Raw genomic sequence first — 19,139 nt, forward strand, 5'->3', positions numbered from 1 at the left:
GATTTCCTTTCACACAGAATTCATTCAGTTGCTACCATATTTCACTTCCTAACTACACAGCCATGGCTCGTTTCTGCTGCTAACAACAGCTATGTTCGTTAGGCTAATTCTGATGCTGAGTGGGTGCAGGGAGGCACACGAGAAGCAGGAAGTTGTTGATATTATACAAGTTATACAACCTAGATGCTGCACTTTATTACGGCGGGAGTGGTTACACACGGCTGCTTAGTGCCAAGAGCCAACAGAAAAACTATACTTCCCACAATGTAAACACACCTATTATGCCTTTATTTTCCACAATGTACCATTTCTTTAAAGGTACAGGCCATGACGATCAATGAACATGCGTCATATCCTGATTAAAAAACGACTCTCCAGAATTTATGCCTCAAGGTGTAAAATTGTTCGAAAAAGGTGTTTATTGGTAGCACATTAAACACATTTTTGTTGTATACATTTCCACTACAGGTGTACTTTAAAGTAGCCAAACCACAGGTTCCTATAGTTTAGGTCTATTAAATGCATCTCAAACTGCTGCGGCCTGTGGTGGGACAGGAACATCCATGTACTGTACTACTGTAACTGTGAAGTCCCCATTGTGCTTCCGACAGGTGGAATTGGAGAGGATGAGGAAAGAGGAAGAGATTGCGTGTGTGGTCCGAGCGAGAGATCAGCTGGAGCAGAGCGTTCAGTGCCAGGAGCAGGCGTTGGCTGAGAAGCAGGATGTGCTGCGTAATCTGCAGGTTTGGCTTGGGATGCGTTTCATCTTCAACTCCTAGAAAACAGCACAGAGAACAAGATATGTGTAGTTTTTAAACCTTTGTTCATTTTCTTCTTACATAAATTACCAATATTTTACATTACTTTTCTTATCGTTCTCACCTTTCTGGGCATATGCGGAATTTCAGGGGTGGGGGGGGGTGTTCAGGGGGAGCATTGTCTAGTGGTCAATAGGTTTCATTACAGTTTTCCCAAATTACTGGGACCATGGCTCAGTGGTAGAGTGGGTCGTCCAGTAACTGAAGTGTTGTGGGTTTGAATCCCGCTCTATCCTAGTCATTGTTGTTGTGTCCTTGGGCAAGGCATGTTATCCACATTGTGAAGTAATCGTGCATGGTCAGAGGGGCCGTAGGCACGAAATGGCAGCCACGCTTCTGTTAGTATGCCCCAGGGCAGCTGTGGTTACATTGTAGCTTACCCTCCCTGGTAGGACTGACATGAGTGTCTGTAATGCGCTTGGAGTCTCCTTGAAAAAAGCACTATATACAGTAAGTCCATTATTATTATAAATTAATTTGAAAAAAAAATACAATTCTTAATATAACATACATAATATACAAAAGCGTGTTTTTTTTCATGTCACAGATGTTAGTTCTCAGTTTTCAGTGAAATGGTCCCAAACTTTAGTTTGGTTCTTCTTCTGTTGTGCAATTGTTCTTCACAATGTAAATGTCCAGCAGTAAAAATGAAGCAGAAAGCGGCCGAATGCCTGATTTTATCATATACTGTATTTACAGCTTTAAACAATGCATCGACGCAAATATTTGTAGTCAACATTATCAATTATGTTACTAATCATTTTTGCATTATTGTATATGTTACACACATTGTGGTTGGCACGAATCTCGAGATGGTCTTTAATGTAATTCCATTTTTGAAAACGACCTATAGAATATTAGTCAATGCGGACTAGAACAACCATTGAGAACAATGAATGATTATGATTGTCTTCACAGCTCAAAAAAAACAAATAGCAAATAGAAATGTGTTTTTGAGAGAAGCATTACCCTTTCAAATTAAGTAAAAAAAAAAGTGTAACTCTCATACTGTTTCATAATGTCTCTGTGAAGGTTACATATTTCAGTGTGAGTCAATCATTTGTTCCTTTCAAATAATACGTCACAAATTCAGCTATGTTTAGATATTTGTGGTTTTAATTTTCCATCTTTGGTTCCTACATTTAATTTCTGACAGCAAAAAGGTTGTAGGTTGATCTAAAAGTATTTCTCAGGGTGTTCTCCATTCCAAAAATTATCCATATTAGTATTTAAAAGTACAACAAAAAAACATTGAACGCAGATTGAAAATCATCAATGAAAACAAAAACATGAATCAGAGTTTTAAATCAACAATAAAATGATTATAGACATTAGAGAAAAGAAAAGGAAAGGAAAGTCCCCCCTTTGTCAGACTAAAATTTAATTTTTTTTAATTTAAAACCAACTATGGACCATATTGATAGAATGAACGAGTGATAAAACACATTATAAAGAATTTCATTTTCTAAATAAATGAAAAGAAAGAGTATTTAGTGCAATCTTTCAAAACCTTTTTTGGATTGTGACCCCATTTTGATATCAAGAATTTCCCAGAGACATTTTTTTCTAGACTTATATATTTATTTATTTTTACTGCATTTTAGTTAGATCACAAAATGAAAGTATAGAAATACAGTTGTTTAGGATTGTGTTGTTTTATTTTTTAAAAAGAATAATAATTATTTAAAAATTTAAAAATCTGTTTTAATTTTTCCAAAAATCCAGGCAACCCCACATGGGGTCCCGACCACAAGGTTGAAAAACACTGATTTAGTTGATCCTGAATAGATTTATTTCTATGGTTTTTATCATTTTATGCCTGGGGTGGGACCAAGACTGACAATTTATTTGTTTATTTTCCACTCTCTCTTTCTTTTTCTCTCAAATACCCCCATAGTGCCATCATGTACCCCCATTTGAGAAATGCTGATTTACACAATGAGTTTGAGCTTTAAAAGGCTGCATTTGGCCCCGAGCCTTGAGTTTGGCACGTGTCCTCAAACATTGAGCACTGTGGAGGGCTCAGAGGGAAACAACCATCAGCGTTCTCAGGTTCATTTGGGTTTGCTCACATGTAAACCCTGTTGAACTGTGTTCAGGCCCAGATCTCTGAGTTAGAACACGCTCACTCACAGCGCCTCCTGGAGGTCACAGCCCGTCATCACCAGGAGTTGGACCTGGAGACGGGTCGACTCAGAGACAGTCAGAACCAAGCAGAGCACGCGTTAGAGTCCAGGGAGAAGGCTCATCGCCAGCGGGTCAGAGGTCTGGAGGAGCAGGTATTAGAAGCATATTAGAACCTTTTCTATTCTAATCAGCCATGATGGTTTTGTTTTAATGACTGTGTGCTTCATGGTGACCAATCCTTTTCATAGGTGTCGCTCCTCCAAGAGCAGCTGGAACAGGAAACCAAAAGACGGCAGGCGTATTTTAGTAAGATGCTCCAACCTGGTGTTTAGAGAGAGAGAGTGAGTGTGTGTATGAGTGTGTGTAAAACATTGGTCACTCCTTCTCTGGCACACACCCAAAAACATTTCAAGCACCATCCACAGTTGGAAACAAACACACACGCTTCCAACACTCCACACGTGCACGCAGGATTACATTAATCTGTGAGCAAACTGAAAAACAACAAACAAAGAGTGGACTGTTTGGGAGCGACGTGGACGAGCCAAATTGTTTTAAGGATTTCTTCAGACTCACCTTGGATTTCCAAGTCTGTTCATGTGTGTCTGTTTTTTTTTTTTTAAGGAAACCAAACCACACACTCCCTGTTTGTGCTCACGTTCAGGGTTGTTAATTGTATTTGGCAATTGAAAATTGAATTAAAACTTACCAAATACATTGTTCTCGTTGGAATTATTCATATTTTTCTTTCTAGACTATTAATGCAGCACTAATGACACGTATGTAATCTCATAGGAGCAATGTCAACAATGTGCAGTCAACCTTTTTAGGAACCAAAATGTCAAGGTCGCGTCAAGTGTCAAATACCAAAATTTTCTATATCTGCGAATAATTATCGCACAAGTTTGATGCTTATATTTATGAAAAGCTCATCTCAAGTGGAGTATTTCATTTGATTGGACTGAAGCTGTACGACCTACCAGAAAAAAGATTGGTAGGGGTCAAAGTTCATGACTTCACAAAAAAATACTTTTTCCTATAACTTGGCCACAAATTGAGATACAGTGGTCAGACTGGTACCATTGAATAACATTTCCTTTCAATGTGTGACCTTGACCTTCGCTCTAGGTCATATTTAAGGTCAAGGTCAGTCTTCTGTTTTACCTGCATTATTACTTTCTGTTTAATTAGTAAAAAGAACAAACTTGTCAATTTTTTAAATTTTCAATTGCCAAATATGTATTTGCCTTGCAAATACAGGTCTTGGTTATTTTTTTTAAATGATTGTCCTAAAGAAGTGCATCTCTGGATATGATCAATATCTGTGGCTGTCAATGATTAAATATACTAGAACTTTTTAATAAATTAGATTAAATTTGTGTCAGATGTTAAAGGTGCTGTTTAGGGTGGTTCACAAAATACATTTTCACTACATTTTGCCAGATCACTTATTGCCATTTTCACATTGTCATTGTAAGCATCTGTACCAACAATGGAGTCAATCGCTGCACATTTAGGGTGTTGATGTTTTTTCTATTTTCAGGAATAGCGTTTGAACAATCCTATCATTCTCACTGATTTAGTAATAATACAGGGAGAAACTATCAATAATTACCATTATATCTTTAAGTTTCTGATATCTGTGAAAGCTATGCATTCTTTGGTTGAGCAATAACAATTGTGAAAAAGTGTGCCGCCCTTTAGGACCATTATATTGTGAGCCACCCTAGTCCTGTTGGTGAACAGTGTTCTTGTTAAAGTGCTTTTTAGTGAGGGCTGTGATTGAATCCAGATATTTACTGGTGCCAAAGCTTTGATTTTTTCACTGTGTGTGAACTGTTGATCAGGAATGAAACTAGATTTAATTAATGTTATTAATAATTGTCCTAGTAGCCAGTCATTTCTAATCAAAGAACGGATATGAAGTTTTATATTTTTGCCAATTAATTGATGTAAACAACAATTTGACTCATGGGCTGTGTTGTAAATGTCACACTAATGTACTATACACTACAAACTCAATGAGTATATACTGTCTACTATATACTGTAGTATGGTTAGGATGATGAGCGTTCCCACTGAAGTATACTTCCAAGTTTCCCAAGATGCATTTGGAACCTACAGCGTTAAAAACCTGAATCACACTGAGGCTAAATATCTCTGTTGATTCTCTACCTTTATTTTGAAAGTTCTGAAAACATTTGAAGTGAGAAAGTGACCAAGTAGAAAATCAATACGTGCTCATTTGATCCATAAAACTAGTGTAGGCACATTACATTCACACATTTCAGAGATTCCATATTTTTTGCATTGAACAGTAACAAACAGTTGCTTACGAAGCAAACAATCTTATCACTCGATTGAAGCACAGCGACGGGAACAAAACCACAGTTCGCAGAAAATTGGCACCCATGTCACTGAAGAGGTTGATGCAACCTCAGAAATGGCGGTGAAGACTCCACCCAGCCACAGATAACATCAAAGGAAGAGATCAAAGAGCAGACACTTCCTAGAGAGAAAAAAGATCATAGGGCTCAGAACAAGTGTGAAGTGGCCCAAAGCTGCAGATTGGAGAGGGTGGGAAACAGTTATGGGACGCAAGCTCTAGCTTGATCATCCTGTAGCTGGCCACCTTTGATGAGGGTGTCTAGTGCTAAAAAGGCCTAAACTCCCACTGATTCAAAGGAACACTACTGATGAATGATGCATCCCAACATTTACATCCTTCCTATATCTGAAACACAGCTCCCACGCCACTCTCACATGGTAAACCTCATGTGACTGATGTTAAAGGACAGTTTAACATCATGTCCGGTGTTTAAGAATTCTGATTCTGTCCGCCATTGTGCTACTTAAATTTAAATTTTGAATTCTATGGGATAATGTATGAGATTTGTCCAGGTTTTAGTGAGATATCTATAATTTATATGAATTTACAAAGAGCCACATTTATGCCGTAACTTTTACTTTGAAAATTTTTTCCTGCTGGCCGGACTAGATGCTGTGGCGGGTCGAATTTGGCCCGTGGACCTTGAGTTTGACACATGTGAAGTACAATATCAATATGTACTCATTTGATCCATAAAACTGACGTAGACACATTTCATTCCGACGTTTTGGAGATTTTTGGCGACCCTCCATTAACTACTGATGAAACTTCCTGTTAACTTCAAAACAAGAGCCCTATTTAGTGTTAAAAAAATAATGGAAGACAAGAAGAGATGCTTTTGTTTTGTAAAAACAATGTTTGATTTTTAGCATGAGGTTGGTCCCAGGACCATTTTATCATGGGACGGTTGAGCATGACGAGTGTGCTCACTGTTCCCCCCCATATAGTATACATCTGGGTATTTCTCACATACTTAATCTTTTCATACTATTTAATGTGAACGCACTACATACTCATTTAGACGTCTAACTTAGTATGAGGAGTACGTTAGTGTGACATTTACAACACGGCCATGCTTTCTGTTACTTTTAACTTGTTTTTCACACAAACCTGCAACAAAATCAAAACACTGTACTTTTTAATACAAATTTTTCTTTAGAGTAACATTAATTACTGTAAAGTAATTGTGACTACTGTCTGTGAAAAGTGCAACACAAATAAAGTTTACTTACTTTCTCATTACCAAAAAGAAAGTCTCTTAATAACCTCCCTGGATAGAAATGTACAATTATTACTTTTATGCAAATGTTATTGTAGTTAATATATTTATAATATTGCACATAATAATAAGTATTTGCCATTTCCATGTGTGTAAATAATGTTTTCTTTCTGTGAGAATGACCTTTGTAGTTTACACTCAGTCAGAAACATCTCCCCTGGGTTTTTTCTAAAGTGTTTGCAGACTTTTTGGTCAGTGGGGATCATCTTTATAAATTCTTGTGCAATCTTCCAGATAATATGTAATGTCCACTCACTTTAAAGATGGGGAACCCCAACTAATCTTCTTTTTTTTTATTTTACAAGCTTTAACACTTTTGGTAAGTATTTAAGAGTTGTTCTAGGTTTTGTAACTTGTAGTGTTTGTCACATGGTGTTGAAGAAGTGTGCTACACATGGTAAATGTAGGAGCTGGACTCAGTGAAACGGGGAAAGTCTTTTTCTGAAGCAGCCCTTTGATTATCATAGGCCCGCCCAGTGGTTATCCAGTTACCGGACTCTTTGTAGCTATTGGCTGGAGTCACCTAATTATGCAAGGTAGTGAATCCCTGTGGGGGAGGTGTGGCCAAAGCTGAAAGAAGTCCTTTGGCAAGCAGAATAGAGCTTTTATTGAGGATATTTCTAAGCTGACCATCAGGGACCAAATTGCTGGATTGTTAAAAAAAAAAGAAAAGGAAAATAACAAAAACAAAACAAAAACTCCATCTCAGCTGAATCACTCTGCTTTTCATTCCTTCCTTCATTTCAGTGAGACTGAGTCAGTGTAGCTCATGCAGTGCACAGCAGCAGAAAGTAGAATGCAAGGAATCCACAGTATTATCCAGTCTCACACGAGAAGCCCAGTTCACAGCTAGAAGGAGGCAGAGTGTGCAGTGGAGGGGTTGGATTCAGACGGAGGACCTCCTGCTCTATTCTGCTCTGCTCTCACTCTGTGTGCCTCCTCAGGTGTGCCTCTTCTTCTTCCTCCTCCCTCCTCCTCTTCCTCTGCAGTGCCGGCTCCATCCCTGCTGTGGCTGTGGCTGAGGCCATGGTGCTGGTGCTCCTAGCCCTCTGCACCCTGCTCTCCCTCAGCCTGCTGCCCGGGGTGCAGACCGCCGTGACCCTGGAACACTTCTACCCCTTTGGCACTGACACCGCGGACTCACAGACCATCACTCAGGACGACGGGGGCTCTGGGCTCCTGGAGATCTCTGTTGCTTTCCCTTTCTTTGGAGACAGGCACACCGGACTCTATGTAAGTACAGATCAGTGTGTGTGTGTAACTTTATGTCCTTAATGTATATCACTCTGCATGGAACAGTTCCAGCAATATTCATACTATTCTTCTTGAATGCTATGTTAACTTAAGATTTTGTTTATTCAGACAAGGTTTTTCAGGAAATTTGCATGGGTTTGGAAGTTGACAAGTTGAAAATTGACGTGCAGTGGATTGTTGGAGAGCCTGTGGGAGATGTGTTCTGGTTCTCTCAAAGAATCTGTGTGTGCGTTTACGTGCTCCCACAAGCTCTCTAGTGTGTAACTCTTTAACCTGAGAGGGGCCAAACCACACTCCAACACACCTTCTTTATGTGTGCATCTGCCTTTTATCTGCACTTCACTGAGGGTGAGTGAGAACTAGTAGTAGCAGAGGAATTAGGAACATTCATCCACAAGCAGCTGTTTAAGGAAATGACAGTTGTAGTTATTGCCACAATATCTACAAACCACACTTATATATTTATATAATGCAGAAATAGAGGGAGTGCAGGAGAAACAGAAAGTGCTGGTGAGAGGAAGCAGAATGGTTTGACAAAGATTTTCACACACACACACACACACGCACACAGTGAAGCAGCCTTTGATCTGCCCCTTGTCATGAATCGGGTTCAGTTCCAGCTCACGGAAAGGCAGAACTCACTTAAATCAACACCACCTGTTGCCGTTATGCATCCGATTTTATACTCACCCACAATCTTTCCCTCCCTCCCTCCCTCCCTCCCTCTGGAGTTCACACCGAGGAACCATGGCAACAATGGGCAAGGTCAAAGGTGCTGGTTCTAATCTGAGCTTTAAGCCAGTGGGGTGATGTCAGTGTCCCTACAGAGACCTTCTTTAAACTCGTTTGCATCAGCACACTGTGCATGTCATAGATAGCAGGTGTTTGAAATAGAATATGAAGCATAAGAACAGTGGACCTGAGTGTGGGATTAGACCACATACGTCAAACTGATGGCCCGCGGGCCAAATCCGGCCCTTTGGAGCATCCAATTCGGCCCGCAGGATAAAGTAAAAATGACAGAACAGACATGAATCATTGTGTAAATGAAACTCAACAATATTTGCAGGTGCTCACAGTTTTCCTGGTGCTTATATTGCATGACTGCAGTCATTTTTAATGTTAAACAGTTGAACAAAAGTCAATTTGTAGATTTTCCTCAAATTATGACGTGATATTTCCCTTAGTTTATTAGAAATTGTACAGAAAATCTAGGAAACCTAAAGTGAATATCCTGTTGGATATGGTTGGTTTCTTACATATGTTGTATTTTATGTATACATTGTGTAAACTAGGGCACAATAATGTTAAAATTAGTTGTTTTCCTGCATAAAATCTGTGGCTCACTTGAGATCAAACTGCTCTATATTTGGCCCCTGAACTAAAATGAGTTGGACACCCCTGGATTAGACTAACTTAAATAGCATAACTAATGATAGTTATTGTTGGTTGATTACTTTAAAGATAGTTTCTGAAGTTCATACATACTGTGTAATAATGGAGTTACAATTTAAAACGCACTAACGTCCTTTTGTCAGCTGTCAAAACATTTGGGAAAAGCATCTCTGATAAGTAGAGTTTGTATTGTCTAAACTCTTTAAAGTGATTATCCACTGTTTTTACAAATGTGGCCTAAAATCTTTTATATGTACTTATGAATTATAATTATGTCTAAGAAAACACATTATTGTGCACCATATTAATTTTATGAACTTTTTAAAATGGGACTACTTTACAGTTTTAGAGCCTGTGTTCCTCCATCTTGAAATCACGTGATTGATGATGTCACATGGCCCCACTGCCTGTAAACATCCATTGTTTTCTATTGGAGTGAAACATTCAGCCTGATTTTTACATAGTTTAGCAGCTTTTTAGATCATTTAGCAGCTTTTTAGCTCATTTAGCAGCTTGTGCTGCTTTTGGTTGCTCTAAATAATCAGGAAAAGTTAAATATGTTGATGTAAACCTCTTTTGTTTTCTGAAAGAGGATATAAACAATTGTGACTCAAAAACAATTTATGACTGCAAGGAGCGACATTTCCAACTTTCATAGTTTTTAAGTAGACAAAGAAACAGGGAAGAAGAGCTCTCCTAAGAAACCTTTACTCTCCCTTAAACAGTGTGCTGACACGCTCTAATGGCTGAAGTTAGCGAGTAATCATGGACTGTTGATTGGACTCCCACCCAAAAGGACTTCTATCATCAGGGTTTGTGTGTTTTTCTTTCCAACTTCAGCATCCAGAGCATCAGCCCTGCACTGTTTAAGGGACAGTAAAGGTCCCTTAGGAGAGCTCTTCTTCTCTGCTTTATTGTCTACGACAAAACTGCAGAGTTGGAACTGTCGCCCATTATATCTACTTGTACAATACTCAACTTGCGTCAAACTCCAACTTTGTCACTAATCGTCCTATAATACCAACTATTTACAAATGTCTGTATAAGATTAGCAATAACAACAGTGGAAGCTAATGGGAATCCAATGAGCAAATAAACAGGCTCTAAAACTGTAAAGTAGTCCCATTTTTTTTAAAAGGCAATGAAAAATATATGGTGCATAATAATGTGTTTCATTAGACATAGATCTTCTAATAAGTACATATCAAAGGTTTTAGGCAGTGCAACAGAGGTTGACCATATGAAAGAGAAACCTTGTATGTAATGTTTGTTGTTACTGTTACAGTAGTATAGGCGATGTAATTAGTAACTGATGTGAGTCTGGAAAGACTTCAGCTGCCTGTTCTCCACCCAAATCTCGTCTGATAAGTGCACGACAACAGTTTGAACAAATCAACCCTCTGCTGACATATTTCTCATTTTTCTTATACTTAAACACAGTCATTAAATTAGACAAGATTAGGCAGGTAGTGGATTTCTTGGCCTCCTGCTCTCATATTGAACTTTAATTTAATTACTCGCTGCACATTCCCAAATGTGCCTGTTGGTTGTCATATGATATCCTGATGTCAGCTGGTTCATTGTCCTGTAAACGTGGAAGTATAACAGACAATTACAATTACAGTCATGCTCCTTTAAAAAGCCCTAATCCATTCGGCACATGCTTTTAATTAGTGCTGTCAAGAGATTAAAAAATGTGTGCGATTAATTAATTAGGCTCTGTAATTAATTAATTAATTTAAATTTATTTTTTAATCGCATCTAAAAATTGCTGAGAAACGGTATTTTCATTCAAATTACATGATTGTGGCAAATCAAAACATTGATATAACAAAGTGTCTTTATAAAGTCATTTATTGTTTGTTTTTAACAGACGAGAACAGATGCGGGCGTAGACATTTACATTCCACTGTATTTGAGACTAGTCCCAATTAACTCATTCAGTGCCAGCCATTCTTTTTTACCCCCCTCAGTGCCAGCCGTTTTTGAGCATTTTGACTGATTTTAAAGACCCACAGAATATTTTCTACTATGACTATCTGAAAGATTAAAGTCTCTACTTTCATTAAAAAAAATATTTTAAAAAAATTAATTCGTTTCTGGCTCGTTTTGTTCTTTTGTAATCAGCTGTTGAATAGAGCAAGTTTTACACAATCTTCAGCTTCAGAGCAAAAAGCTGAGAAAAAAGCCTTTTTCTAAAAAAAAACCCTATCAGTGACTTTAAAGCTAATTTTTTTTCTTTAGTGACAACTCTAACATCTGAACATTGTTTCCTTGTACAAAACAAAAAAAATCACTGAGAACGGGCTTTTGATGGCAAAACAATTATTATTTATCTATCTGGGTCAGAGTTGAATGGGTTTCTTACTGTATTTTTGGCGTTCCTCCAAGTTTCTCTCCTGTCAGTCTGTACACACGCAACTTCCTCTTCCTCCCGGACATACAGAGTGTCACTGCGTTCCCCGTTTTTTATATTGTTTTATCTCACCATCGCCACACTATCTATGAGTTCCACACATGCTCTGGTTGAGTGTGCGCTGCTGGGAACGTCAACTCTCCTACGTAGCGTAATTTTCTGTCTCGTAAACGCCTTTCCTCCTCTCCCTCCTAGCTCTGCTGAGCATGGATGATCTCTCATCCAAAGATGCGCTGCTACCTCCTACGTGTCACCTATTATTTTGCTATCTGGCTCACGGGCTGGGAGTATTTTGTACCCCCCCCCCCCCCCCCCCTCCCCCTCCTCCTACCGACACGCAGCGATGACCCGTTTAGCCCTGTTAGTTGATGGATTTATCTCACCATCGCAACATCATCAATAATCTACTCAGGTCCATTTGGATCTGAAATGACAAGTTATCTCATCAATGGCACTGAGTGAGTTAAGGGCTACTACCTTATCATATTGTTGTCTACTTTTGTCAATTTCCAAATAATAGAAAATTCAAAGGAAACTAGGCAAGGCCTGTATTTGGCAATTGAAAATTGGCAATTTCATGTGAAAGACATCTTATTGTGTGTATTTTGTTGTAGAGTAATGACTCTTTATGTTGTTCTTTTTACTAATTAGATTGAGAAAGTAATAATGCTGGAAAAACTGACCTTGACCTTAAATATGACTTTGATCGAAGGTCACACATTGAAAGTTGTTCAATGGTACCAGTGTGAGCACTTTATCTCAATTTGTGGCATGGTTTTTTTTTGTGTGATGTCTTGAACTTTGACCCCGAACCAATATTTTTACTGGTCGGTCGTACAGCTTCAAACCAATGAAATAAAATAATCTACTTGAGATGAGCTTTTCATAAATGTAAGCATAAAACTTGTACGATAAATATTCGTAGAGATATGAAAAATGTTGGTTTGTGACACTTGACATGACCTTGACATTTTGGCTCCAAAAAAGATCAACTGCACATCCTTGACATTGCACTTATGAGATGACATATGTGTTATTAGTGCTGCATTAATAGCCTAGGAGGAGTTCCAGGACTAATGAGTTGCGGAATAAATAAGAATAATAAGAACTCCTACGAGAACACTATATTTGGCAATTTTCAGTTGCCAAATACAGTAAAACGTCATATGTAGTGCTATCAGTTAGCACATCATAAACAGTAAGAAGACTTTTCTGACACTGTTATTTTTTTTTTTCGTCTTTAAAAATGTCATGTGCATTTAACAGTTATCTGTAAACAGTGGAGTTGTAATCCATGGAGATATGGGTATACTCTCAAAGTTAGCTTTTTTTTTTTTTTAAATAATCCCAGAAAAACTCAGTGACATGTATAGTATAGTGACGTGTATGGTTTATTCAAAAATTCATCAGTAGAATTTAGTTATTGTCCGTAATGTTGGTCAGTGTGCGCCACTATTATAAACTTATGACTCCATCAGGAGCAGTTTGTAGGGTTTACTGGTCACACAAGAAACCTGTATAAATGTAAAATATACTGCATAATATATAGGACAACAAAAACATAAAAGAAAACTACAAAATATACATAAAGAAAAACAGCAAAAAATATAAAAAACGAGCAAAAAAACGGGCAAAACACACAAAATTACTCCAAACACAAAAATAAAATAAAAGACAAAATAAAACAACAAAAGAAACACACAAAAAAATAGTTTTCTCTCAAATTAGGAGGCGTAGCTTCAAAGAACCTTTTTTCTTTGCATTGGTTTTTTCACAACAGATCAATTTTTAACTTAGGGATACTAAATAATGCAAATCGGGGGGATTTACAAGTGATTAAATGCAATGCCTACTACACTAGTGGCTGTAAACTTACTCTGCATGCCAAGTTATTAGTAGAAATACTACTGAGATGTGCACACTGTGAGAATTGACATTTAGCATCAACAGGCAGATGAGGAAAGCCAGCCTGAGTACAATGTAGTGGAGCATTGACTACTTCAATATACTGGTACAAAGAGAGCAGCCATGTAATAATTAACAGATACAGTCATGTTATGACATGCTAGCTTTAGCTGCCTTAGCTAACACCCAGGTGTTTATTTTCAATGTGATTTCGCTTTGACCTTTCATGAAATTCTTGTGAATTTCATGCAGTTTTTGTGTTGTGCAGTTTACATAGAACGTTTACGTGTTTTCTTTTATTTCTATCTTCTCGCTCACTGCACAGCAGGCTTGTGCATGTGGGCATGCATTAGCACAGCTGGTGGCAGCAAGTTGTCAAATGGGCCAGTTTGAGCATTTCCTGAACATTGTTATATGTATATGTTGTTGTGAGTTTGCTTTTCATATATTGCTTGATATATTACGCTAACATTTATTTTGAACTCAAGCGGCTTCTTAGAAACTCCTAATATTAGCATTAAAAAAAGATAATATTTAAAGCGAGACTGGCAGCTCCTTGTGAACCTAAAGGCTGGGATACACTGTGTGATTTTTTGAATCGTTGTACTCAGCTCCAGCTCAAACTGTGCGACTCCTGTGCAGAACTTGAATGTGCGCAGCTCATGATGCATGTTCTCACACTGTACGACACTCTGACACGATCTGACTGCTCACACTGTACATTCATACACAGATGTGATGGACCAGGAGCTGGCTGGACAGACGTACAGTCCGTCAATTTTACAGCGGTCCTACGGTCTTCGCGCATGCGCAGTGTGAGCGGTTACGGTAAGCCGGTCCGTGGCGTTGCTTCAACTGTGAAATACCCTCACGAGGAGCAACTGGAGTTCAAACATGTTTGAATTTCTTACGACCTACGATTGCTGAGCAGGAGCTGGTCGTGAGGTGTTAATCGCTTCTCGTGAACCCATGTGTACTACACGATGCACGACACACGATCTAGCAGAGACTTGCACGATCCCACAAAATAGTCACACGAGTCAAAAATCGGCTCAAAATGGGCCAAAAATCGCACAGTGTATGCCTGCCTTTACCTTTCTTCCCGCTGACACAGCTTGAGGTGCTGTTAACACTTGCACAAACCACGCAAAGGACCCCCTATTGTGTCACATGAAAAGACCTGGCTTGCCAGTGTGAATGCACCCTGAGAAGCCGGAGAAGAGTTTCTGAAGTTACCTGAAAGACTCCACGTCCCACCAGGTTACCAATGTGGACATAAGTACTTGCTTTCTGCCATATTCAGGTCAGGAATTCCCAGAAAATTCAAGGCCTGGATTTACCAAGACTCCTCTGGCCTCGTCTGGTTTACGAAGTTCCAATTTCTATTTTAATGGAGAGCTCTGAAAGAAAGATAAACCACTTCTTGTGAATTTGCCTTTCATAGGAACAACACCAAGCTGCAGCTACTGTTTAGGAGACTATTGGAGGAGTTTAAGGTCACTAGAGCCAGATAAGTCCCAACATACAGGGACTCTACCAGCACAAAGGTCTCCTCAGAACGTGTGGGAGTCATAACGAGAAGAAAGTGGGGTTTCCATTAAGCGGTCAGCCATGCTGAGGCAAACCTCCAGTCCATCACCCTGTTGGGTACAGTAGCAACAGGACAGGTTAGGGTTGATCCCGAAAACTTCTTACAGCAAGGCCAGGAGAATGGAGAGACGGAGACTGGTCCAGGCTGACATGCGGGTAGAAGAGGAATAGATTAGCATTAAAAGGATGGTGGGATGGGAAGCAAAATCACATATGGACAGAACTGGGTACCTCTCTGATTCAAGTTCTTGTTCGAGACGGTATATGACTTCCTCCTAAACCTGTCCAATCCAGTCTCTACAGCAGTTCCTCCTAGACTCAAAGAAGTAGCTGAAATATTGCAGATGGTAATGTGCTTTTTTCCTTTGAGGATGTGAAGAAACTCCATAGTAGCCGAACCTTATTAACTGATTTATTATCGGAAGGATTTCTTTATACATCCCTAAAAAACAGCAACCTTAATAAGTGTTTTTAACTAGATCACTACAGTTAGTGGGTTAGATCTACTAACCATTAACCTACTCCCAACCAGTTTGCTTCCAAGCATCATCCGTTTTTCTAAGCTCTGTTCTGTTTCTGTCTCATGGTAACATGCTGCTGCTCTCTTATGGATTGGGAGTTTTCTCATGTTGCTGTGATGTCTCCACTGCTTCCTCTTAAACCTCCTACACTGAAGATAACAGTGCTTGGGTCTTCCCCATGAGCTCTAATGAAGCTTTATCCTTGAACTGAACGATCAAATTAACAAAGCATGGATGGCTGTACAAATACTAAAGAAAGCAATGCAGTCCAAAAGAGGACGTCATTGTTTAGGTTGGACCTGTAATTAATCAACCTAAATTTTATGACCTACAGTTCAACTGTACACTGCAGATTATACAGTTTTTGAAATTAGGACTCTATAAGAGGCTGTAATGTGCGATAGCTGTGATTCTTTCTATATTCTATATATTTGTAATAAATGTGACCTGATGATAATGTCATGGGGGCTATAGATCCTTTGGGTAAATGGTGCAGTTTAAGACAGTCATGGGACAGGGTTGAATACGCTTTATTGTTTTCATCTCAGGAGTTAGATCAGAAAATGACGCCCACTTCTTTATTTGCTCATTAAATGTCAGGCATTGGACAGGAGATGGTTAGCTCAGCACTGTTTAAAAGCTTCAAGTATTTATGTGAAATAACTACTGGCATGTGGTTGGCACAGTCACAAGCTGAGAAACAGGAGAGGTCCATTTCCACTCGCTACAAAACACATAAATTAGTTTCCTGTGAGCTTTGTATTGGACATTTAGCTGTCATTATGATATTAGAGGTTGTATCACGTATATTCCCAAATGCTACAGTTCTTTTTAATAATCTGTATTCTGGTTACTTTGTTATTATGTTTGTGGGGAAAAGAACTGTATCAGATCTCAGTGACCTACTGAGAGTTCTGTGCTTGACCCGTCCGTCCTCAACAACCAATGAACTCAGAGATTGATTCTTTCTAAGCTTTTTTTTTGTTGTTTGTCCGCTTCCTTGCTTTTTCTGTCTTTAGTGTGGTTTCTCGATTCTTAGTGTTTTAGCATCATATTGTTAATTTGTGTACATGGCAAAAATATAGATGTAATAAATCCTTTTCTCTAAGATGTAGACTTTAGATTGTTTTAGGTGATAGTTGGTGACAGGCAGCCTGTGAAGTATTTACAGCATTAATGACACAAGCAGGGTAGTTAGCATTCAATTTAATGTATGCCTGCAATGGTCTTAATTTGGTCTATTACTTTTTTGACATGCCCACAGTTTCAAAATGGCGCTGGGTGTTATATTTTCCGGCCCCCAAAAATTGTAATTCAGTAAAATGCACAAAATACTCGAAAGACACACAAAATAAAAAAACAAAGGATTACACAAAATGACAGGAAAAATGCAAAACAACAAAATTACTGAGAAATACTTCAAAAAACAGATGAAATGACAACATAATTTCCCAATATGAAGAAAACAAAAAACACAAAATTCTTCAAAACATGACAAAAAATTGCACAAACAAAAACAAACAGAATCACAATAAAACCACGTCAACACAAACGCATAACTCCCCCTTGAGTTATGTAAATAGTGTTATTATTGTGATTATGTATATTATATTGTGTAGTTCATGTGTATACGTATATTTGTTATTTATAGTTCTATTAAAGTTTTTTCTTCTTTTAACTAAAGAGAGATCAACTGGAAACAAATTCCTTTTATGTGTAAACGTACTTGGCAATTTAAAACTGATTCTGATTCTGACAAAGCCTTTGTTGTTTCCTGTGTTAAAGCTGCAGTATGTAGGATCGTGAGACTTGTATGGAATCAACCACACTCCCCCCTCCCCCCCGTTTTGAATTCACTGGTACCCTTGTGAATGCTCACAACTGTGGAGTTTTTAGAGACTTTTTCCCTCAATAGCAACTCGTGTCAAATGTAGGAATTGTATCTTGTGTTATTGAAGGGTTTTCAGAGGGTTCAGAAACTCTTTTTTGTAGTGATAAAAATATAAAATAAACCTGTGTGCTGTAATATGTCTTTTCACTTTGGGATTATCAACGTGTGTATTTTTGTTGCCTCAAAGATTCCAAGTTTCTTCTAACAGAGGGCACAAAGTCACAAAAGTGCCCCAAAATGTGAGTCACAGGTTTCACATACTTATTTCACATTTATTTAGTATACCAACACATTTACCTACATTCACAGTGCTTTAGCATCTTTTCTTCAACCAACCATGAGGTTCGTGAGTGTCTTTTTGCAGGTGTAGACAGAGTTTATGACCTCACTATAAACTCTTGCAGGGTAGAATTAAGCCACAGCTAAGGAGATCCAAGGCCAAGGGACTGCAGTCACTTCCTTTGGTCTTGACAAATAATTCCAATGATCCAATGGGCATCTTTGACATTTAGGAGTTTTCTTTGGCCGTGCTTGAGCCAAATGAAAGTTTACTTTAGTCCATGAAATGCTTTGCTCTAAAGAAACCCACCCAAGCAAAATTCTGGATGTATCCGGCTGAGAATTCCCCGAGAAAATGAATTGTTGTGAAGTGGCACCATTGAGAGTGAGTGAAAGAAATATGAGCATGAACATAAAGTTGCCCTTAAGCCACAAGTGTCAAACTTAAGGACCGGGGGCCAAAACCGGCCCTTAAGAGCAGTGACGCCGCCAGGATTAAATTCCTTGCTATGCACAGATCCATGCTGCGCACCTCATGGAGCCAATGTCAAGGATGTGCAGTCAACCTTTGTTGGAGCCAAAATTTCAAGGTCAAGGTTGCAACAAGTGTCAAAAACCAAAATTTCCATATCTCAACAAATAATTATCATACAAGTTTGATGCTTACATTTATAGTAGGGGTCAAAGTTCATGACGTCACAAAAAATACTTTTTCCCTAAAACTTGGCCACATATTGAGATACAGTGCTCAGACTGGTACCATTGAACAACATTCCCTTTCAATGTGTGACCTTGACCTTAGCTCAAAGTCATATTAAGGTCAAGGTCAGTCTTCTGTTTTTCCTGCATTATTACTTTAAATTCAATTAGTAAATTAGTAATTAGTAAATCCAGATACAGGTTGTCATTTTTGCCAATTTTTTCAATTTTCAATTGCCAAATACGTATTTTCCTGAATACAGAATACAGGTCTAGTTTTTAATTTCAAATTGTTGAAAGATCTCTCCATTTTTTATAAAATCCCACAATTTTCTTAAAATGATTCCACAAAAATAAATTAAATAAAAGTCAGTCACAAAATCATTGAAGTTTAAAAGAGATCTTTCACTTATTGCTTGAATAATATTGGTGCCCCACATACTTTATTATTTAAATGTAATTTATACGTAGAACTGCAAACTATGGCACATTAATGTTGAAATTGCTTTTTTTTCCACCTTTGGCCCCTGAACTAGAATAAGTTTGACACCACTGCCCTAAGCCCACTCACTCTCT

General features: G+C 38.3%; 2 protein-coding genes across 3 annotated transcripts in view; both read left to right on the forward strand.

Annotated features, from left to right (window-relative positions):
- Nucleotides 1-3,492, forward strand: part of crocc2 (ciliary rootlet coiled-coil, rootletin family member 2) — a 90,982-nt gene extending 87,490 nt beyond the window's left edge. Inside the window, exons 35-37 of the mRNA XM_028444750.1 lie at nt 612-743; nt 2,918-3,097; nt 3,194-3,492. Of these exons, the coding sequence (XP_028300551.1) occupies nt 612-743; nt 2,918-3,097; nt 3,194-3,277 (396 nt within the window). The 3' untranslated portion in view covers nt 3,278-3,492. The remainder of the gene's footprint in view (nt 1-611; nt 744-2,917; nt 3,098-3,193) is intronic.
- Nucleotides 3,220-19,139, forward strand: part of sned1 (sushi, nidogen and EGF-like domains 1) — an 84,113-nt gene continuing 68,193 nt past the window's right edge. Inside the window, exons 1-2 of one of the 2 annotated variants that reach the window (XM_028444762.1) lie at nt 3,220-3,251; nt 7,603-7,846. In XM_028444762.1, coding sequence (XP_028300563.1) covers nt 7,640-7,846 — 207 coding nt within the window. In that variant the 5' untranslated portion in view covers nt 3,220-3,251; nt 7,603-7,639. Of the gene's footprint in view, nt 3,252-6,910; nt 7,847-19,139 lie in introns of those variants that run through there. The other variant, XM_028444763.1, reaches the window with a different exon arrangement.

This window comes from Gouania willdenowi, chromosome 4, assembly GCF_900634775.1.
Source record: "Gouania willdenowi chromosome 4, fGouWil2.1, whole genome shotgun sequence".
In the NCBI taxonomy this organism is placed as follows: domain Eukaryota; kingdom Metazoa; phylum Chordata; class Actinopteri; order Blenniiformes; family Gobiesocidae; genus Gouania; species Gouania willdenowi.